The 24110-nt window shown below is 40.0% G+C and overlaps 2 protein-coding genes across 7 annotated transcripts in view; both read left to right on the top strand.

The window, feature by feature from the left end:
• The window catches only part of agbl4 (ATP/GTP binding protein-like 4), a 260506-nt gene that overhangs the window by 186741 nt on the left and 49655 nt on the right, over window positions 1-24110 (top strand). The window lies entirely within an intron of this gene.
• bend5 (BEN domain containing 5) lies at window positions 11356-23952 on the top strand. 5 transcript variants are annotated; one of them, XM_026346302.1, is made up of 7 exons: window positions 11368-11513; window positions 11637-11695; window positions 12819-12949; window positions 13621-14098; window positions 15671-15819; window positions 17469-17682; window positions 17902-23952. In XM_026346302.1, the coding sequence occupies exons 3-7, from the start codon at window positions 12848-12850 to the stop codon at window positions 18096-18098; spliced, it is 1140 nt and encodes a 379-aa protein (XP_026202087.1). In that variant the 5' UTR covers window positions 11368-11513; window positions 11637-11695; window positions 12819-12847; the 3' UTR covers window positions 18099-23952. The 5 variants fall into 5 exon arrangements, 3 of the variants coding, with proteins under 3 accessions (XP_026202086.1, XP_026202087.1, XP_026202088.1); XM_026346303.1 differs by having other exon boundaries at window positions 11479-11504; XR_003297921.1 differs by having other exon boundaries at window positions 11512-11695; window positions 17902-18175; window positions 19549-23952.

Below are 24110 nucleotides of genomic sequence, written 5' to 3'. Positions count from 1 at the left end.
AAATGTCTTTAAAAAACCCTGAGTGCTGTGAGTCGGTTCAACATGCAAAGAGTGAATGCATAACCAGAACATAAACATCATATAAGGTTTAAATATTCAGCAGCAACTACATTGAGCAGTTTTACAGACAGCACTTTCCCAAATCACTTTTATCTCCTACAATTGTAAAAGATCAAATAACAGAGCAAGAAAGACTAAATTTGCAGGAGGTTTTTGGAGGTACATGTACTTACACTTTACAGTTATTGATATACCCAGTACTTGTTGCTAGAAGTGAAAAAATATGTGCTAAAAATCCAGTTAGGGCATTAGAGGTAAACATTTCTTCATATTCTTAAAATAGACTGATGAAGGAAGTTGTGAAACGGTCACATTTCAGATCCACTCACACTTTCACTTTCACACTTTCACCCATACAGTAAAAATAAAGATTAGGTTTCCTACCACAATGGCACTTAAGAATTAGCTTAAATTCCATTTGCCCGGCGCAGCAGCAGTTAATAAAACAGAAACGCCTTTAGGAAAATAAGAAGCTGTGGTTTGACAGTGCTGCAAAAACCGAAGCTATCTGTAACAACCCTTTTGCCTGCCCTCCATACATATTCTAGTAAACTAAAACAAGAGAAGCACTAGTCTCATAAACTGAAATAAAAAGAAAAATGTATAAAGTTATACTTAGCTTTACTTTTTACTGTGTCTCACCATTTGCATTACACGTGTCGGGAAACAGCAGAAGAAGCAGAGGATTACTTCAAACTGAATTGTCTGCAGTGTGAATGTGGGGTCAACAGGGTTTTCTCTAATTTACACAACGTCGCGGCCTAGCCTTCTCTCAGCCATTTAATAGCTTCCATTGCTTTAGATGAAAGTCTCTGGGCAGCCATCCAAACAATCTAGTGATATATCATGTATTTATGTCTTTGTTGTTGAGGTATTATTGTTTTGAATATGATGTATTTTTCTTGGCCATTTTGCAAATAGCACCCACGGAGTGTAGTTGTAATATTGGTGTAGTAAGAGCTTCCCCCCTACCTCTAAATCTTACCAAATGCTTGCTTCATGAATCACAGGAAGATTTTTTAAACTCTTTGTGTTGATACCAGTTTCATTTTACTTTGAAAAAAAAAAAAACGTGTCAGAAGATTAATCTTTCTTTCTTTATGCTTGCAGATAAATTAAACTCACCACCTCTCGTGTGCCAGTTTCTTTTTAGTTTAACTGTACAGACTTTCATCTACTGATTTTTATCTTCCAGACCAATCCACCTCAGAGTTAAGCTGAAATATAAGAAACCAACATTCATTCGATGAGCTCTTGTTTCCTCCTCATTTACTCACATTTTTCAATAATCACACATCTTAAAGTTATGACACAGATGTAGCCAACAATGTTTCTCTGTGCACACTGGTGTTTGTATTATGTTCACTGAATGTCTTTGAAATTTTATTTATGACTTCTTTTCCCTCCTTTCAAATATAGTAAAGTGGTAAAATTCCATTTTGTTCTCCAACTGTCAACACAGGACTTTTGTAATGGTTGTGAAAGTGGCAGCAGTCTGTCTGGGCACAACAAACAGAAGGCACTAAGTTAGTAAGTCAAGAAGCCACTCATTTTAAGGTTCTTTATGCTTTAGAGAGAAGACTGGGTTGGTTCACATGGGAACAGTCTTTCAGGTTTCGGGTTTCCATACTGAGAAAACTCAATTTGGGAATGCTGTGTTTCTATCCAGCAAGTTGGAAAGTGGAAGGACAGGTCTGAAACAAACTCTATGCATACTTCTGTGTGGTATCCAGACCTGTGGTACATACCTGAGCAGATAGAAATCTCCAGGTGGCTTGTTGACTGTAAGGTTGGCTGGCTTTCAGACTGTAGAGCTACAGAGATTTGTTTTAATAGAGCACAAGACTTTGCACCATGAAATAAAGAAGAAGGGAGACAAAAAACCCCAAAGTGAATAACAATATTTAAAAAAAAAAATACTATCAGGCTTTTGTGTAAATGAGCAGCTGTGAAAACAACACTTCCTATTATTGCCCTAATTATATCCTTTCTCTGTGAATTTGCATATTTTATCTTCCTCCTCTTCATTATGTGGGACTATGCTTCCATTTTGATGTGGTTAAAAAAAAAACACATAAAACAAACAAAGAAGGAGATAAAAGATGGGAGGGAGAGAAGGAGCGGGGTGCGCTGGCCGCCTCATATTGAGTATTTTCCAGTTGATTTTGCTGAAGGCTTCTCAGCAGCGTAGCTAAAGAAGCAGCAGCATGCTAATGAATGGAGAATGAGTGTGATAATTTACCAGACAAAGAATGGAGGACTGTGAGAGATAGGATTCAGAAGCAAGGGTGGTAGGGAAACGGGTAAAGGGGCAGCATAGTGTTGAAAATATTTAGAAAATATTTGTTATCAAACTGTTACTTCAAACCTGTCTCTGGCCCAAATGCCTGAAGGTTGTTTTCTGTCAAACTCATATTACTAATGCTTAGAGTAAATATTCCCTCTGTCACAAATACGGTAATTTCACGCACTGTACACACAGTTAACCATGTGTTTCATGTTTCTGCATGTAGAAAAGAAGAAAGAGTCAGTGCTAAACGCAGAGGACAGTAAATGACAACAGAAGTGTAGTCTGTGTCTGTCCTCTTTCTAAAAGGGCGAATTGACGACGGCAGTAAACAGGCTGTGAATAGGCTATGGGCTCTGAGATTATGTCTTTGTCACCAGCAGAGCCACCAGTGTTGCTGAGCACTGCTGTGGAGCAAATCCTCCTAGAGAGGACTGATTGGATTTTTGTTCCAGGGAGCCTTTTGTGTTAGCAGCATAGGGACTAGATAATAGAGGTTGATGCCACTCTGTCTCTGTGTTATGGCTGGTGGATTGAGTTTTTGGACTCTGTGTCTGTGTGTGCATGTGTGTATGTGTGAAGCCAGGACCTTGTCTGTCTTAACAACTGCTATATCACTGTTTTTCACAACCTACTGTATCCCTTTTGCTTTACAGCCCATAGGACACTATATATCAGAGTATAAATAAGTCTGCTGCCATATTGAAACTTGGATTGTTACTAAGAGTAAGGCTTTACCAATGCATTGGGAATCATAACCTGTCACTCTGCTAAATTGTTTATACCTGAATATTCTGCGTCACAAGCCTGGCAAAAGGCAGTGCAGGTAGCTGTATGTTGCCAGGAGATACCTTGCTGCTATGGTCAAGGTCATTATCAATGTGTGTTGATAAGGACAATGTGTGTGGAGCATATATGCCCATAGGGTATGTATGTAAAGGGCTGTATGTATAAATAAAATGGTTATACATTATTGATTTCCATAGGGAATGTCTAGTTTTAATTGGCCTGCGTTCTCAAGCGGACCAGCCTTCAGCTACAGAACAGCAGCCTCACACTTTCTCCAGGACACTTTAATACAGCAGGTGTTCAAAGTATAAACTCAGGATACGCTCCTGCTTATCAAACCATCCTGCTATCCTCTGTGCGAGTGTGTGACTTTGTACTGACCTCTATTGGAAACCAAGGAATGATACAGATGTATTTTCAGGCTGATCCCGATCAACAATCCAATTTGAACAGACATTCAGCAGAGAAGTTTAGAGATGTATACTGTAGTGTGTATTATTATACTATACATGTTGTTTCTTCTCTTTTGGATTAAGAAAGAAATATATTACAATATTATGAGCAGAAAGTCCTCATGCTATGAGATCAGCAATCTCATAAAACCCATGCACATAGTCATTTGATTATTATTTTGTTCATGAGACAAATTGTACTTATTGCACCTTTAAAATCTGCTGTACTGTCTCTCAATGATGGCAGCTCAGGGATAACAGAGGTGGACTGTCAGGCGGTGTCTTAGACCATGCAGCAACTGACTGCCAGATTTTTCTTGACTTCTTTTGCCGCCACAGAACTAAATGTGTCTCCGCAGTGAGACTAGTGAGAATAGTCACATCAGCTGGCACCCTGCTTCTGGACGGCAGAGGAGATGCATGATATGTGACATACTTTTTAACATTCAAAGCAGGAGTCCTTGAAAGTGTTTGTCTGTCCTGGCTGAAGTCTGTGGGTTGTGAGATACTGCATTTTTATTTTTCATGCAAAGCAAATAATATCTCAAGAGATGGATGATTTTTGCCAGGGCAGTGGCCGGTAGATGTAAAATAAAGCTGACAAAAGTGGACATGATTGCAAGCACATCTCATATTTTATCACAATTGTATTTATTTTATTTGCATTGTTTTAAACCAGTGAAGATGTGTTTGCATTTTATACATTGAAGGTTATATGTTCAGTAAGATAAAAAAAATAAAACAGTTTTGGATATGAATAAAAAACATGAAATACAATAAGGATATAAAGGGAAAATCTCTGTGCACAAACCTTATTGGGATCCACAGAACAGAAATTAGAACACGATTAATAAAAGAGCCGCAAGTTATGTGAAAAAAAAAAAAGCTACATGACCGTTGGGTTATGATGTGCACCACCACTCAATCAATCAATCTCAACCTCCTCCAAGTGTACAGTAAGCTGCAGGAATGATTCTGTGAAGGGATTTGAAGTGTTTGACCTTGTCTGTCCTTGACTGCCGTGTGTGGGTGGGGGTCTGTGTCTGCCTGGTCTGTGGTTAAGTGAAGGCTGCTAGTTGTCAGAGCACTTTGCCCCTCAACGTACCCCTGTTTCCCCACCTGACTCCACCCACCCCCACCGCACTCTCCTCCCCACGCCTACACCCCACCCACCCCCCATCCCCTAACGCGGAGCAAGCTGCCGGTTGGCTGGAGTTTTATCTGCCATTATCTGTCAGATGCTGTGCACCTGTGAGCCTGGCTGCCCCTCTGCACGATGGGCGGCTGTGGTCGCTCGTCCAATCCCAGCGGCTCCCTGCTGTCAGCTACAGCAGCAGTGAGAAGTTCACTGGCTGCCTCTGTCTCTGTCTGACAGCCGCCCTGGAGGAAAGGGTAAGAGAAGCAAAGGGAAGGGAAGGAAAAGGGGGAGAAATACCATTAAGATGAGCTGTATTCCCACAGACCAAAGCCTGCCCACCAGCCATGTGCTGCGGCTCACCTGGCTGCCAGATAAGTGGAGATTAGAAGAGAGGAGATGGTAGAAAGGTATTAAAGGCATAAGAAAATTTCTCTCTGAAACCCGGGGACAGCCTTGATACTTTTAGGATTTCTTGTGTCATGTCTGACATTTGATGCAGACGCAGAAAGGGCACAGAGACAGACACTCCACGCAGTATTCAGTCTTTCATATATTTTTGCTTGTTTGTTCCCTGAAGTCTGTGGTTTGACTTGACTTGTTGCTGCCACTGTATAAATTACAGTTTTTTGAGTTCCCTATCTAGTTAGCGGAGAATAACAGTCTGGTGACACAGGCAAGATCAATACAGGTCCGTAGCAGGAGGTAGAGCGGCCCTAATGAACTGAAATTGACTGGTGCTGAAATATGATCAGTATTTCTCTGGTGGTCGTTATGTTCCTTATGAAGAAGATCAATGTCTCCTGGGTGGATCACTGAGTAAACACAGCATGAGAGGAGAACCAGCGCTGATACCTTTCTAAATACTTAATGAAGGCTTTATTCACAATGAGGTTTGTCTCTGTGTGTGCGTCTTCACTTCTGTCTTTCTTCTGTCTCTGTCTTTGGTCAAAGGTCTGTTTCAGGCCCTGCAGCATTAATAAGTGATGTGTGTATGTGTGGCTGCGCTGTTCATTTCATGGGCTATCACTTTTTAAATTGGTGAATGCCTTCTTCATGCTTGATTAGTAATTCATGCAGAGCTAATTAAGAGGCATAATAAGAGAAAGACTGGTGAGATGCCTCCAACAAAACAGGAAAACAGCATTACTCCGGACTGTAAACAGCAGTGATTGATCGTAATAGCGTGCTGCCCATAAAAGACATTTACGCCTCTCAGAATCCGTCATCTTGGAACCAGACACCCATATCTTCATTCTGCTTGGTGCTTTCCCGATCTTAGAGCATCTTTCCAGAAAGTTGCCTTAATGATCCATCTCTCCTGACTGTCTGATGCCTGGCGTCGTCACTTTGCTGGGTCTTGTGTCTGTATTCCTGTTCAGGCTGGCTCTCCCCCCTACCAGCCAGCATCGTGCACACACCTGTACCAGCATCTGTCCATCCTGCAGATTGGCACACCTTTAGATCAGCTCTCCATGTGCCACAAGTTTTTACCTCCAACAACTATAGATATTTTCCAACAAAATTAAGAAACCTCATTGTCTTTTTTTGTCACACACTTACGCTTTTACACTGATCTCATCTGTCTATCCGTCTGACCGTTTATGACTGGGAACTCTTTGTGATTCCAGGCGCAGTACTGCAATGATGACGTGTGTACCCGCAGTCTAATTCCATCATCAGCATCATTACTGCTATTATCCCGTGTCTCCCTTTAATGCAGGCTAATGGATGACCAATAAAGATAGATGAGCCTGGCAGTGTGGAGCTAATAGGCAGGACATGATGTCTGGCTTCTGTCCTGCCTCCACTCTTTACCCGATCAAAACTGCCCCCCGAGATAAAACATAGCTAAAATATTATCTACAGTTATTCCTTCAGCTTTAATAAATCACTGTATTGTCAGCTAATTAGCAGGCAAATAGTTTAGGACAAATCTGAACAAGTTTTGTGTGCTTTAGTAATATTTTTTAAAGAACTAATTGGACTAAAATAAATAGCAGCTGTACTTTTAATTCTCATAATGCAAAAAAAGGCACACTAAATCAGGCAACCTGCATTTAAATATATATTTAACATTTTAATGTAATAGCAATTTGGGTGTGGAATGGTGACTTCAGACTTACTGAGCACGGCACCATCACCTTTGAAATTATGTGCATGAGAGAGAAAGAGAGAATTTGCATACTCACATAATTATAAATGTTTCTACAGTGATTTTTTTTGATGAATGTCCTACTATCTCTTTCCTTTGTAGCAATAATTTAAACAGATTTATTTGTCCTTCTCCGGTTCTCTTACAATAATTAATCAGATTCAGGTATGAAATTGTACAATAATATATCTTTGGTAGACCTTCAGGTTTTGCTTTTATTCATTATTGCTGCTAAATCAAATAAACATTACAGTACAGTAAAAATTAACAGTATAAGAGCCATTTTTAATAACAGTAAATCTCAGAAACAGTGAAGAACACAGAAAGTTCAGTCTATCAAGAGTTTGTTGGGGGGAGAAAAGCAGTAGATTGAACATTTACATTTGTTCACTTGGCAGACGCTTTTATCCAAAGCGACTTACAAGTGAGGTACAAGGTACGGTAAGCGTAAGGAGGTCTTGCCTAAGGACTCTAACTGGAGGAAGGCCACAGTCAGGATTTGAAGGCCAGTCTCCCACATGCAGAGCGATCATACCGCTACGCTATCTAAAACATGCCTTATATGTAGGTGTTTCAAACAAGGTTTGACCCCTGATCAGTCTGTACAACCCAGCTAAGATCGTGTTTACAACTGAGTGGTGATGATGTGTCATGGTGCAGGTTTTAATATATGCAAGGACATCTTTTTTCAACGTGGCCTAAAGAAATACCTAAAGATACTGTTGTACGTTTCCCTTTCTCCCAGATGTCCAGATTAATAATGAGACGCACGCTTAACAGACCTGAAACCACAACTGTGTGCACTAATAGAAGCAGCGATATCTATTGGCCCACTGGCTGGACACACACGTCCAAAACGTTGTCGATAGGCTTTTTTCATGTGCCTTAAGAACAGTCGCTTTAACCTTTGAATATTTTAAGCTGTCAGTTACAGACAAAGAATACCCGTTCTGTGCTTTACCTGTCAACAGACATTGCAGCAGTAGGTTACTGGGATCTGCATCAGGATGAATGCATTAGGAGGAAGACTGGGAATAGTTAGAGCGCAACTCTTCATTTAATCCATTACCACCCCCTGAACTCAACCTGTCTTTGCTTGTTCCATTTCACTTTCCAATTCATTTTTTCCACAACCAGTTACTTATCCACTTCCAATCTATGTTGGCACAATGAACTGTTGTTTTAGTTTTTCATAGTCCATTTGTAATAATGAATTGAATTTTCTTTTGGAGATAGTAAAGGCAACTCTACACTCTCTGACACACCTTCATCCATGTTTGCAGTCAAAATGCTTAACTCGATCAAGTTTGCTTTCAAAATACTTAACACGTTGTTTAAAAATCTTTTCACAATATTAAAGTGTTCCGCAACTTTCAACAATTGTAATAAATAAAAGGAGATTTAAAAAAAAACACCATTAACACATCCTGTTTCAAAAAGACAAAATAAACACGCTACCAAAACCCTCTACCTAACCCCAACCAAACTCAACCCTAGGCACTATGGAGGGTATTTATGCACTTTTGCCCAGTGGTCGAAATAGGCAACTGAAAATCAGTGACCATTCTGCGACCATGGATATGCCCCCGAGACAACTGCTCTGACCACTCAGCCGCAGCACAAATAAAAAATAAAACGACACACCTAATGAAGTAATGCCTCTTTACCTGTCTGGGCAGTCACAACATGTACAGTGGAACTGCATCATAACTTTACAGCATTCTGCTTTTTAGGAACTTCATCAATATATGATTCCTAAAAGCTAAACATTAGGGGCTTCTGTAAGGAAACAATAACTAAAATGTTGACTCATAGATTATACCATCCCACGAAAACAACACATATCTTTGTAGGGTCTAAATGGATAAAGCTACGGGCTACACAACAAACACAACAACGGACTGCATTAATCTAAAGTGAAAATCATGAGTACATAACACTTAGGGCTAGTTTAAATGTCATCAAGACAAAAATGCATCAACACTGTTCCATTCACACAGGTGTTTCCACTCATTCTGGCTGATTAGACCTCTCTTCAGCTTTAAGTTGAGCTTTGCACCGTGTCAGTCCCACTTGACACTGGACAGGTCGACAGCTGCAACGAAACTAAACCTGTGTCTCATTTGCACAGCATGTTTTGAATTTGTGGTGTGGTCACACATTAAAAAACTAACTCAAAACAGCTGATGCATACTAAAAAGAGAGGAGCTCCTCACAGCTGGGATTTTTGTTTTTTTTTATGGTGGACAGTGTAATATTGCAGCTCGGTGGAGGAGTGGTTTGTGCTCTGGCCTCACAGCTAAAAGCCTTTTGCCCAATGACAGCTAGGATTGGCTCCAGCAAAACAGTGACACTTAATAAGTTAAGCAGTTTAGATTGATGTTTAGAGATTGCAAATGAAATATGTAAACACAAAAAAAATGCAAAATATTTTCGAAAACAAATGTTGCTGGTTATATGTGAACTTTAAGTGTAATTTCTTTGTATACTAGCTGCTAAAGCAGTACACCAATACCTTTACTGGACCTTTTACACAGCAGACATTTCAAACTGTCATAGTAGGAGAAACACATTAAAAATGTAACATTAACGATGGCCCAATTAATAATTAAATCATTTACACTTGTGCTGTTCCTACTGGTGCAAAATGTCTTTCATTTCATTCATTATTATTTATCAGGCACAACTCACATTAAACATCAAATGATGTAAAAGTGTCAGATTTTGTAATTGTTTTTAAAAATCCATTTCTCACCTGCAGTCCCCGACAAGCTAATGTCAAACATTAAAATAATCAACTAAGAGGGAGTTTAATTAGTTTAGAGAAAGAGTCTAAGTTTTGTATTACACAAAACACATACAAAAAAACAGTGGGCTCAATCTGTGGCGTGGTTGTGGCTGAACAAGAGTTTAGCAATGTATTGAAACAACCTACAATAAATGTGGTGTTTAAGAGGGAACACATCCTTTAGCTTAGTTTGTATCTTGGTAATAGTTTAAATAGATGCTAACATGGTGTGTACAATATGAAGATGTGTACAGGCATAAAAATGACTGCAGTTCAGCTGTTCAAATCATATTGGTAGGATTTTTAATTTGTAGTGGCAATAAGATTACATGATATTCTATAGACTCCTCAGGTATATATGAAATATACCACTTCATGGAGTGTTGTGAAGAGTTACTCTCTTCTTTGGTGCACATCCATGAACTCTAACACTATGAGAAATGTGTTGTTAGAACTTTCAACATGGAGCAGCTTCCCCCTCTAATCAGTGGCCACTATAAAAACAGAAAGCTCCAGGAATTGAACAGCCTTATGTCCTGGAGGACAGGAGAGACATTGAACAGAAGCTTAGATTAACAATAATCCTCTGTTCGACTTGCTCAGAAGCTGCTCAGATCTCTTTTCTATCACTCTCATTCCTGCTATAGTTTGTGGGGTCTGCTAAAGCAACTACAAATGTTACGATAGCTTATATATGAATTGACAGTGGCTCAGACTCAGACAACGTCTGGACAACCTTCAACTCTATAATACTATTCATTCAGGAATGTTGCAAACTTGGACTTTAAACATTTTGACATGTGTTAAACAGTTCAACTTAGTGGGTCTTCACAGAAAGGTGAGGTGAGCTTGTTTCCCAAATAAATAAAAAAAAAAACATAGCTGGGAGTTACAGCCTGAACCAGTGCTCCAGTAACTGAATTAAAACGACTGGCATTATAATCTGGGAGTTACTGTTATCACTTGTTTGTTTTCATATTACACATCCAACTCTGGGACTGGTCATACAGTACAGTGAACAAACATCATGGGGAAGTTGGCATTTGAAACAGGCCTAATCATAACTAACTAAATGCCTGAAACTATGAAACGAAATATCAGAGAAGAAAAAAGGCTCTATATAGTTCTGCATCAGTTACTTTTCAATTACAGCAGCCCAAGCAGAACAAAATTGTTAGTGTCATTTATCGACGGTGGTGCTCAACTGAGAGAAATCCAGCCTGTTGTATAACCACCTGGCTGTCTAACAATAACAAAGAGTTCATTTCTGTCAGCTGCCCTTAAGTCTTTCTGGTGTGATGCAAGCAACAGGTGAGAAGTGTACACCAGGAAACACATTAAAGGACACAAAGAGCAGCCAGGTAATCTTTGTGGCTTTCCTTACTGTACTTCCCTGAAACTATTTCTAAGTGGTGAGAAGCAGTGGGTGTCTGAATTCACAAGGGTAAATACTCTTAATAAACACTTAAAAGTAATTATTTAAAAAACAAATTTATCCTATTAAACATCTTATTTTGTAAATATTTTTATGTTGATAATGCATATATGTAAAGAGTGTCCTCTATAAATGTAGATATAAATTATAATCAGCAACAAGTCAAATGTGTTTAATGTTTCTGACATAAATAACATGTACTACTTCTACATACACTCACGTTTCTCAGCAGTGAGGTTAATGACATGTCTATTATTTATGCCTTGATGATCAACCCTGGTGATGTGGACCAGACAAGAGTAGCCGAGCGCAGACACCATCCCCAATCCCCCTATGTGTATATTTTTTAATACTTTGTGAGGAAAAACTGTCAACCATATCCAAAGTGCAGGACCAAAGAGAAGTAAATAATGTATGCTTTTGTTAGATTCTTTGAAGACGATATGTGCTACGCTTTACCCATTTCAAATGTCGAAGATTTCAGACCTCTGCAGAAAACAGATTTTGATAATCAGAAGGTGTATCTGGTTCACAGAACTGAAGAGAATGGCAGCGCAGGCCAGCCGTGCGAAGCACAGATCCTTGCCCTTGCAGGTAAGTTCCCCTCGTAACACATGCGATTTACTCTTTTTAACGCTGTATTTCTATATCTGACTAAGTCACGTCGATATCCATTAAACTCGGAAATGTGTCAAAGTAAGTGTCTTCGTCTTATCTGTCAAGACGTGATCAGCTGGAAGCTGACACTGATAGCCACAGCAACGTCCTCGGCTGTGGCTAGCTAAATATGCTAGTTAGATATGCTAAGATAAGTTTGGCATGTAGTCATACCTAGTCGTCGGTGCTTGACAGATTTTTATATTGACAGTGTCGTGTCTCATGAGTTATCTCTCATGTTTCGATAAAGTAGTGCTGGATGTCTCGCTAAATACGTGGCATGCAACGCTAGCCAGTCACAAACGTTGTTTACAACATGAAGCTAACGCTTGCTAGCTTAGCTTGGTGTGTATTCGTTCCGCGTTAGCACGTTAGCGCCGACACGCTAGTGAAGTGCATTTAGACAAAGAGTTTTCACCACATTAACATGACATCTGACAGACCGCAGTTAACCGGTTATTGTTTTTGGAGAGGTTTGAAAATCTAGTCGACACGCTAGCCCGAGAGCTTTGGCGGTTGCGGTTAGCTTGTTAGCTGGCTTATCTGTCAGAAGAGATGCGGTGCTGCAGTCACCGACGGGTCTCAGACATACATGCCGACAGACAACATATGGAAACCTGTCCGTCGGTAACATGCCAGCGTCATGGCTGCTTCATGACAGCGCATCATGTTAAAGTGTGGGACATTACATGATTTGCTTAACGTTAGCACTAGGTATGCTAAGGCAGTGTTTCATCACTGTCGTTTTTTTATGGTCGCTCTTTAACAAGCTGCATTACTAATCCCCGAATCTGAGCTGGCTGGGCTGCAGGACTGGTCCGATCTGAATTAACACATGCACAGCATCGGCTATGTTAAAGCACTGCATGGTCAAAACGATGTGTACCTTAGTCCTGTAAAACTTAGTTCACTTCACGTAGTTTGCTCTAGCAGAGCTGAGAGACGCTCTCAGCTCGGGTGGGACAAATGAATTTAAAGAATTGCATTCACGATTTATGAAATTAATCTAACTTTTTCAAAACTTTGAGTTTGTTCCTGCTTGCATTTCTGCCCTTTACAGATACAGTAGAGGAATTTGAAGACAGTATAATGCAAAAGAAGATGAAAATTCCCAAGATGTCCCTCAAGAATTCAGGAAACTCTATTGAGAACAGTTTTGGAGAGGAAAGGATGCCACTCAGGCATAAAAAGGTAGGCTCACATAAATTAGAGAGTAGTTAATGGTATATGGGAGGAAAGGATTGCATGCATTTTATTAAAAATAAAATTTTATTTGTGTGTGTGGCAGCAACATTACATTTCAGTATGTAAAACATAAGTGTGGAGCCTGGGAAATTGCGCTCACTGATCTGAAACAGTTTTGGTGTAGATATATGAGTGGTTGCATGCATCATGTTCATGCATAAATGACAATAGTCATATGTTAAATATATCTATTTATACAATGTCACATTACCATAAACTTGGATGACATCCAAAATCCCCCATGCTATTTTTACCATATGCTGGATTAACACAAATTCAGTACTCTGGACAGCTTCCCTTTCACAGACAAATCCTCTGAGCGGCTCATCAAAGAACTCAGTGACTCCTCTCCTCCCAGTTCCTATTGAGAGCCACACTGTCAAAACAACAGTTTGCAATCTGTCTGCCATGTCATTTTTAGATTGACACATCGTTTGTACATCTGTTCGGCCTCCAAAGTGTTGAGTGGAATCACATTTAGTCACGTATTCCCAAAGTGCACGTTGTTACTGATTCAGTAAAGAGATTGATAAAGCACACCTTCTATTCTAACACATGACCTATATTTTTCTAATTATGTTCGTATTGTCAACAGTTGTGTTGATTTGTTTTCCCAGGCCCTGTCTCAGGACCATGGCCGCTCCCTTTCCAACTCCTCAAAGAGTCTTGCGGCAGTAGTGGCTCGCCTAGAGAGAAATGCAGCTAGCTCCTGCATGGAGGGCGAAGAGGACCTGGATGAGGACCGGCTGGCTGAGGAGGGAGAGGATGCAGATGATGAAGATGAAGATATGGAGGCAGAGCATCAGCAACATCATCACCAGCAGCAACAACAGCATTTGGACGTGGACACAGATTGTGTATCTGAGGTAGCTGCAGCTGTAGTTCCTAGAGTCTTGTACGAAGAGTTGGTTCATAGCTACAGGCAGCAGGAGGAGGAGATGAGGAGGCTGCAGCAGGAGCTGGAGAGAACCCGCAGGCAGTTGGTGCAGCAAGCCAAGAAGCTGAAAGAATATGGCACGTTGTTGACTGAAGTCAAAGAACTGAGGGACTTCAACAGGAGGCTGCAAGATGTACTACTCATGAGATTGGGCAGCGGTGAGAGACCAAAATTATGCACACCAACACACAAACGTCTGCTGTTTAATATTAACCTTTAACCCTGCTATTTACTTCGAAAAAATGTCCCAGTCTCTGCATCAGTCAGTTGGTAGATAATTATGAATGCATGTAGTAGTAAAACAACAATCCAGAAGACAGGAAGGAGGTTGTAAATTTGATAAATTTGGCTTTTGATCATGGCATGTGATCTGCTTCTAATAGGTAGCAGAGTGGGCTCGTTATTATAGCAACTGCCCTTGTAGAGAAAAAGGTTAAATCTTGTCATATGATCTGCCAATTTTAAAAGAATAAGAGTCCTCTGTCTGCTCACCAACAAGTTGATCTTAAAGGGAGCGAAAAGTAACATTTGTGCAGTAGATCATTTTTACTGTTGTTGTACATTTTTAGCCCATTCTTTCTAAAGAACGGTTTTAGCTCTGTCATGTTCTTCAGATATCTCGTGTGGCTCTGTTTAAGTTGTTCAATAGCATCTCTTTTGGCTGAAGCCTTTCTGCTGTGTGTTTTTTGGTTCATTGTCCTGTAGCATTACCCAACTTCTGCAGAGTTTCAGCTGTCATACAGACATTCTCATGTTACGCTGAAGAATTTTTTGATACACTTGGGAATTCATCTCCCCATTCACTGCAAGCTGGCCGTGCCCTGATGCAGCAAAGCAGGCCCAAATCATCATCAGTTTCCTTCACCTTACACATTTACAGTTGGGATGGTGTTTGCCTGGTGATATGCAGTGCCCTTTTTATGCCAGATGTAGTGTTGTGTGAGGACATTTAAAGAAAGATTTCCTGCCTTATCTTGTTAACGGTGGTGGAGTTAGATTTGCGGAACTGGAAAATGTCAGAAGAAATAAAGTTCAGCAGTTAATAGACATTGTTAATACAGCAATGAGATTATAATACAGCAGTATTATTTAAGTAGTTAATCCTATACTGAAGTTAAATAAAATGCACCATAGTCATGGTGTAATTTCAGTGCACAGCAGTGTACCAAGTCGAGCTTTGCCAGATGCCGTTGTTAACCTCAGCTCCACCCACTCACCCCCAGTGGATCTGGACAGAGGCGCCTGACTACTGGCTAGACCGTCTAATGGACAGACTAAAGATTAGAGCACCCTGGGTGCTATCGGGCAGAGGATGGAGTGCACTGACCAATATTAAAACTCATCAGCTACATTGGAGCTTAGTGTGGCCAGCCACCAATCCAGCTTAGTTACTGGGCTAAAATAACCACCTGTCTCGAGGCACAAAGATCCTAGGGCCAAGGCAGGAAGCAAGTAAAGAAGCCAGTGGGCACTGTTCCAGTGGTGAAGACTAGAGAGGTCATGGCTGCATACTACTAGATAATGTATAGATTAAGCTGCAACAGGCTGTTTACAAATGATGCTTGAATGTTCTTGCACTGTTATTTTGGTTTCATCCTGTCATCTTCGTTTTGAAACGTTGACCATCAGCTGAAGAATTGTCTATGACCTCTCCTCAACTTAAGGTGTTGTTAGACATGGATTTGATGCTTTTTTGACTGTAAATCTAAATGTTTGGTTTGTCTTTCCAGAGCCTATGCATGACAATGGCACTCAGACAATCAAGGCTGAAGTGGTTGAACCCATTGTTGAGGCCCAGGAGACATGCAGAGAAGAAGCCAACACCAGTTCCAGCTACTCACCCTCACCCAGAACAGTATACACCTGCAATGATGGCAAGGTTAGTCCCTTAAGACCAACATTTTCATCATGCATCCACTTACAGGTGCATGAATTGGTCTTTATAGACACTTTTATTTTTATGGCCTTCTTCAGATTACATGTGGTAACCACCTTCTCATCTGGTGGCTGTTTTGCTTTTATCCTAGCCTGTTTATCTGCTGCCAATCCTTATACGTGGTATTTGTGATGTTCCCTGTCTGTTCTTATCCAATTTGTCTCGTTTCTTTTCGTTTCTTTTTTACTTTGGTCCTTCTTGAAGGAAGAATCATTCATTCGAATTTTTCAAAAATGGTTTCCTCAAAATTTAAAATGTAGTATTGAAAAATGCCATTACCCAAAGTTGAATTACAGGCTTTTAACATAGTTACACAATTTATGCATATAATCCCAAAAAGAACTGGCACCCTTTTGGAGTCCTAAACCCTTCAGTTCCCTCTCTGGTTCCCTGGCCCGCTGCCTGCAGGTGACTGTGCAAAGTAGCCTGATCTTTGTAGGAAAAGCTGTATTTCCTCTTAACACAGATGAACCAATCATAGTTGATCAGTCCTTTCCCCCTGGCTGCCCTACCCTAGCAGGTAAACAAGGTTGAGTAGATTATTATTGTTCCTTCAAGCCCAGCCAGCATCATCAGTGTTTATTAGCCTGTTAGGGTTCTTTACTCCCCCCACTGCTGTAACTCAACCAGCGTCCTGTCTCTGATGACAGTGGGGGGATTGGTCCTACAAGCTGTGGGGCCTGCAGCCATTTCAAGCGTGAAGAACATTTGCAAATTAGAACTCTCCTACACCAGGGACCCCATATTAATTATTTGCATGCGAGGAATTTAAAGTGACTGACAGGTTAGCCCTAGTGAGAGCACGAGGGGTGGGGAAGAGGTAGAAAGGGAGAAGGAGAGATTCAGAAAGAGAGATAAATAAGAACAACTGAGAGGGAGGATGAAAACAATCTTGTCTAACTTAAGGGCAGTAAAAGCTTGTCTCCTGGCCGGAGGCCTAAAGCACATTAGCTGCACAGGGGAAAGCCTTTTGGATGGTAGCCTAAAGACTTTACAGTGATAAGAGAGTAGAGAAGGAAGAGTCACATATGCCGCCTGCTGCATTAGCTCACCTGGAAGACCAAGGCAGTCTGCTGAGGCTAGCAATCGGCTTGGCGTTTTTGGTGCAGGCTATTGCAACATTCAGTGACAGTGTGTAGAAAGCTGCAGGCTAAGTTCAAAGTTTTGAAAGTGGTGATTGTTGGGATTTGTAATTCTTGGTTAAAGCAGGAGCTGGTAAAGTTCTCCAAGATTCTTGATCATCTGCCTTGTTCATTTAGACTGGCAGTGTTTTACACCCACGTTGAGCATTGTAGCTTGGTCAAACAGCATCTTACACAAATCTCCTAGGACAGTGGGTGGTCAACATAGTCGCCAAAGATGAAAATGTACATTTAACTTTGGCAATATTGTAAATATGTAGTTTTCAAGGAAAATACTGTGCCTTCAAACATGATTGGAAAAATGGTGTGCCAGTTCTGTGTGTGTTTTTTTTGTTTTTTGTTTGTTTTTTTTAACAATCATAGCAGCAGTGCATTTTGTGCGTTTTATAAATATTACCTTTATCAGACTATAGGTTTGCATTTTAGTGTTTACACCTGTCATTGCTTTAGGTACACCTCGGTGGTGGGATTTGGGTGGAAGAGGAGAAGTGGCACCAGCTGCAGCGGACACAGGGAGACTCCAAGTTCACAAAGAACCTGGCTGTTATGATCTGGGGCACAGAAACTCTGAAAAACCGAAGTGTCACAGGAGTGGCCACCAAAAAGAAGAAAGATGCCCTGCCTAAACCTCCACTGTCGCCCAGCAAGCTGAAAATCGTCAGAGGTAAGATTATTAATTATAACTCTAAAATCTAATTTGTGAGTCAGATACTTGTTCTGATGGACCTTCTGTGAGCCGACACAAAATTGACCACATGAGGTACAGAGCTAATATTTTTCTTTGTTCATATTGCCCCCTCAGTAATTGAATTACTGTATATTTATAAGATCATCCATTTTTACCTTGATGTAGTCTGACTGCTTACGCTCACTCCTTCCTCAGAGTGTCTCTACGACAGAGTGTCACAAGAGACAGCCGACAGTGCAGAGATTACACAGAGATTGTCCAAAGTGAACAAATACATTTGTGAAAAGATAATGGACATCAACAAGTCCATCAAGAATGAGGAGCGGCGGGAATCCAAGCTGCTCATCAGACAGACAGTCAAGATGGAGAACTTCACCTACGATGGCATGTAGTGATCAACTATTCACATGCCAGCGCCTTCTGCCCCCCTTTCACGTGGTCTGCAGGATATTAAGGGGACTTGATATGGGTAATTGGGAGATGTTTGTCACCAGGAGCATTTCTTTTTCTTTGACACATTGGATTAATTATTATGTAAAATGTTTAAACAAAAAGATCCCGTCCCGCCACCTCCCATTCCATCAAAGAGCAACAATCACCTTCCTCAGTGCCCAGTTTCTTCATAGGCTGACAGACAGCTTTACCCACCAGCGACAAGCTTAATATGTGTTAACTAGTTTGATATGAGCTGGTGTGAGTGTTTTCTTTTTTTAAACTTTACAGTGGAATTGGTACAGAGATATGGTTTATCTAGGTTTGTCCATTTATGTTCAAGAAGAGATGTGACTGTTTCATTTATTGTTCTGTGTCAGAACATAATTTTGAGTCCTCAAACTCAAAACTTACGTTGAAAACGTAAGCAGAGGTTATTCATTTTCTGATTAAAAATGGTAATTCTAGCTTGCAGTAGATTTTACACATGTGGACAGTTGTGTTTTGTGTTGGTACAGTGGTTAACTGCATGAAATGAGACAACAGCGTCTCAGATGCACAAGTCTTAATTGGTCAACAGCCATATTGCATATTGCAGAGATTAATTATGAGTGTGTGGTCACCCTTAATGGTAGGTCAGTAACACTCATCAGTTTATTACAAAGAGGGCTTATAGAGGTTTATTGACTCTAAAGTCTGCAGAGTGCTGTATTTGTTTTATTTTTTTATGTTGACCTTTTAATTATGAACATTGAGAGCACAAGCAAAGGCTTTGATGGGATATTCCTGTGTTACTCTTAATCAAACATGTCACTTTGACTGTTTGAGTTGTAGTGCTAGAGGCATGTTGATGCCTAGAAAGGCCTTAAATGGATTAGGCGATCATCAGGGAGCGGTATGCCCATAAGTTTTCTAGTAAGCTGTGATTGTAAATATCTAGTAAGTTTAAACGACAGATCGTCGTCTGCACTTTGCTGTGAGAATGTAAGAGGTTAGGTACTATGTTTTTGTGTGATTTGCGCGAGCTGTGCTGGGTTACTTTCTATCGCCCCCTCCTGTTAAAAGGTGGTGGGCTGCACAGGACAATGTGGAGAAGAAAATCAGGACACTGCACTACACAGTTCAGGTCATCTTCTTGTGGAAGCAGTGTTAGCTGTGGGTAAAGCTGTCTGAAACACTGTTGTGCTGTTGAAGATGTCTGGGCCTGCTCAACCCCATAATAACCCCTTTGTTTTTTTTAAAGCCACGCCACTGGGGAACAAAGTAAAGTTGCGCCAGTGACAGTTTCCTTTGAGCGATGCCATCAGAACTTTGAAACTGTCCTCTTTTTCCTGTATGTTTTTTTATGTTTTTTTTTTTCTTCCCAGTTTTATTGTTTTGATCCAGAATGGTTTGTGTGGCTGTCTGCAGGCTGGAACTAAATGCTGCAGATTGAAATCTCAACTGTGACCTAGCTGTGGCTAACTGTGAATCTGCTGCAGAGCTGCCCATCAAGCCTTTCTCCTCTTCACGCTCTGGATTCTCGTCAGTTGGTTTGTTTCTTTCTATCATTTTGTTTGTCTTGGTTTTTTGTTATCTCAAAAGTTTAGATCAGCTTTCTGTTAAGCTATCTTATGTTTTCAGTGTACATAAAACTCGTCTTTTTATTTTTCTTCACCAAACATGGACATTTCAGTTTCTAGTCACGTTCCATGTTACACATTTATAGATTCTGGTCAGGTTTGGGTTTATCTAATTGATGTTGTAATTCCATGCTACCTGACAATTTCCTGTTTCTTTTTACATTTATTTTTGTTTGTTGAATTGTTGACTTCAAGCTTCATATTGTGTCCAAATGTAGATCAGTGGAATCTACAAATACATGGGGAGAAAAACAAACTTATTTTCCTAGCCATAGCGATCTCCATGGAACCAGAGAGACGAGGCTTCCCTAAACATGAGATTTTGACACCCTAAACATTAAGCTACAGTCACAACATGTGATATTTGATAACCCTCGCTTAGAGACTACCTTCTATTATAAGATGAGAATCTGTATCTTCAAACTATTGTACTCAAGCAACTGAGATGCAGTAGTTAGATTGACAGAAATCATTTACATCGAATGCACTTTAAACCTGGCAATTTCTTCAATCTTAAAGAAATGTATTTGTGGTATTTGTCCTTTTTTTTTTTTTAAAGTCTATAGATTAGGGCCTAACAAACATTGTATTATTGTGAAGCACCTTAGAATTTTTTTTTTTTATGGCAAGAATGAGTTATGGAATACAGTTTTGTTTTAGTCAGATATGCCCCTGACATCCCACTGCTCCACAACCGTTTTAGATTTAATACTTCCAAAATTAATATCTAGAGATGTATGTGGAATGCTTAGAAAATCTAATTTTCGAAAGTCCAATTATTTTGAAACTGGATTCTATATCTCCACCATGGCCTCGTGAACAACAAATGGCTTACTTGGCAAAGTGACAAGTAAAAGTCAACAGCTCTTCTAAGCCCAAAACATGATTCAAAAAGGTATTCATAATGATATTTACCTGTAAAATGTGCAAGCTAACTTGAATATGTGCTTTAACTTGATGTGTCAAGATGCTGGTTATGTATAGATATGACTATATATAGAGATAATTGTGTATTTTTTACAAATGAGTGGTAATTGTAAGCCAAAGTATTGAATGCTGAAATCAAGCTAAAAAAGGGGGAATGATGCTGACAGAGGTATCAGCAGGGTTTGCACAAAAAAATGGCCCACGCCAAGGTAATAGAGCTTCGTGAATCTTAAGCCACCAAAACGGTGACACGTTATTAATGTGTTGGTTTTTTTTATTATTATTATTTCTTAAAATTTCCCTTTTACAGTTTTTTGTTTTGTTTAGTTTCCTGTACAAAGCAACATGTGAGGTATATGTGTGCTAGCATGTATTTGAAGTACATGCAGTTTAAAAGAAAGAAAAGATTTCTGCTGTGCAAAGCAACCTTGCTGAATTTCTGACACATTGTCGTGTATTGTGTTAGTGTTTGTTTCTTTGTTGTTTGATGCCAAAAGGGGGGTGTGGTTAAAATAATGCTTTAAGGTAGAGCGTTTCTAGAGCTATTACATCATCTGAAATGTTAACTTGTTTTCAAAGACTGGCTTCTTGGAGCGTGATTAAGCCTAATCCTTTAACTAAAACCATCTTTAGCGGATTAAAACTGTATGGAAGTACTGTATGTTTTTATCCTAGATTTTGGCTTAATCTGTGATGGCAAGGCCAAATTTTATCAAATGTACCAAGCGAGTTCAGTTGGAGCTTTAGCAGCATTTTAGTAACGTACACCAATACCAGTAACCCAGCTGAGCCATCACTGGATACTATAGGCTAGTTTGGCTCTGTGACACAACACCAGACCTTCCAGTACTCTCACCCTTTCACTCAAGTAGCGACAGGAAGGAACTGTACCCTTGCTGGCTTTGTGATCCTCTTCCTGTGTCAATTCTAGTTTCTCACTCTCCTAACATTTATATGGACTGGGTTTGAAAATGCACATGTATCAAGATAATGGCAAATCCCGTCCCCCTTGCCGGGTGTTTTGGCTTATGTTGGGAGCACCTGTCAAAGCGTCAGAGGTGAGGGAGCTTTATGTTGCTTTTTGACAGTTTGGGGGGGTGGGAGGGATCAGTTTCTATCTTCACTCTGTGGAACAAGATAAACGGTTTCATCTTGCAGTTTTTACAGCTATGTGTATGCGAAACACATTACTGTTTGAGCCTCAGATACAATGTCAAATGAGACAAATGGGAGGAATTACATTGTTAGGCCTATATTTTTCTTATGGTATCAGTAACTTTGTACACAATCCACAAACCGGTTCTACTTCATCTAACTTCACCGTCCTACCTCATTGTTACTCTGGTGTTTGTTTGTCAGTGACTGTAAACTATATGTGTATATTAAAAAAAAAATCTATAGGAAAAGGTATACCTGGTTAATCTCAACATGTACAGCATATAAAACTTGTAAAACACCTCAGTACACAAATATCATTCTTAGGAGAAATCAGTTTTATTATCTGCTTAAAGATGCTGCTGTGAAGGGGTGTCTGTGTGAGGGGTTGTCTCTGAATATATATCTTTGCTCTTTGCTATGTCGTGCAGTCAGTGGTTGTGTACTGTCTCTGTATTGCATTCTGAGATTTTTACTGGTTGACGGTGCTACCAGCAAAACAGTTCAAAAACTGATCTGTCTATCGGACCTCAAATGGTGCTGTTTTTCTATGTTTTTACCCTCATACAGCTATGTTTTATTCAGGTGTGTCGACCGCCACTATCCCCTCAGCTAATCAAATTTTAAGCCAAAATATTTCGCAAAACTGATAACCCTGCTATTACTGTATCAACTACATGCTATCCGTCCAAATATTGTAGATAGTGATTATATCCTCAGCTGTGAGTTTCAGAAGTACCTCAGAACTTGCTGATTTTCAATGGATGCATCTGCTTCTAGCACCTGTTGTCTACTAATTTTACGTTGTTGCAGTGTATTTTCAGAAATATGCATTTTTAATGGTTAGATCAGGTTACACTTAAAATACTCTGTATTATTAGCTCACATTCAGATACTGTTCAATTTAAAGGATACCACTGTTCACTGGTTGCATGCCAGGTTGTCATAAAGAAAATCTCAGTTGGACTTGGCAGTGTGTGTTGCAGTAGAAGAGGTCCTCAGCAAAAATAATATAATAAGATAATCTTTGAGTTTTACAGTAGAAAGATTCCATTGGTAGATGTAGTATGTGGAATAATGTGGAAGGTACAAAATATAGCCCCTTTATTTGAAAAGGAAATGTGTTACAATTTTATGGTGATCACTTAGTCTTTATGGCACATCCATGAAGACTTTTGGGGGGTCCACCCACCACCCCCCGCTGCATTTCCCAGTTGTGTCTCATTATATTTTTTTCACCCTGTGCTGTGAAACCAATGGAATCTTTTCTGCACCAAAGTGTCTGCAGAACCTTAAGTTGTTGTTTTTCTTTTTCTTTTTTTGCAAGTGGTGATCTCTGTGTGTATGTATGTGTATTGTCCCTCTGATCATGTCTGTGAACATGAAATTTTTCCTGGGGAATTTCTCTCTACTGTGAGCAGTGTGTGTTCTCACTGCAGTTGGTTTCATGGAAGCACTTAAGCCATTTGTTGGACTGTTTTATAATGGTTCAATTGTAAGCTTTGCTCTGGTCCGGGAAATTGACCCAGAGAGTTTTGTGTAATTGAATTCCTATGCAGGTGTTGAGTTGTAATCATCTGGTACCACATCACTGTTGGGTGGAGCGACAACCAGGGAAAGACAAAACTGAAGTGTGTTCCTCTTTGAATGTTTCTGCACATCCTTGGTATTGAGTAAATGGGGACAATGGCGACATGACAAATCTGTACAGAACTATTACTTTTCATACTCATGGAGTTGAATTGAACAGAGCTAAACAGGGCTGCTTGGGGGTGCACCTGTCTGCAATAGTCGTAACCACATTTTAATGGTCATTAGGGAGAGATGGAGTTTTTCCAGCTGGTGTGATGATGTGAAAAGAATTTAAAGACTATTGCAGTAAACACTCCCCCACCCTACTTTAGCCTCCCAGAGGCACAACCCTACATTTACAGAAAATGTTTTAAGTATATGCGATAGAAAGTATCTATGTCTCTGCTAAACCGGCCACACCTCTGCTATGCGAGCAACTCTTTGATGCTTAGCATCTGTTCTGTGTTTTCTCTTGCTGCATTCAGGAACACCTGTTTAATGTATAGATAAACAAAAATAAATCCAGACTTTTATTCTATCAGCACAAACCTCTTGTCTTTTTTGTCATTCCCTGCCTCATGATGGTTTGTCAAAGAAGCAAACTACAAAATAGTTTTGTTGGAAACTGAAAGGTTAAAGGTTAACTCTGCACTGGACATGTCTCAGTATTAGGGTCACTTTCAATATGGAAGATAC

Source organism: Anabas testudineus, chromosome 4 (assembly GCF_900324465.2).
Source record: "Anabas testudineus chromosome 4, fAnaTes1.2, whole genome shotgun sequence".
Lineage (NCBI taxonomy): Eukaryota > Metazoa > Chordata > Actinopteri > Anabantiformes > Anabantidae > Anabas > Anabas testudineus.
The sequence above is the reverse complement of the archived record's forward strand: the minus strand, read 5'-3'. Positions and strand labels throughout refer to the sequence as shown.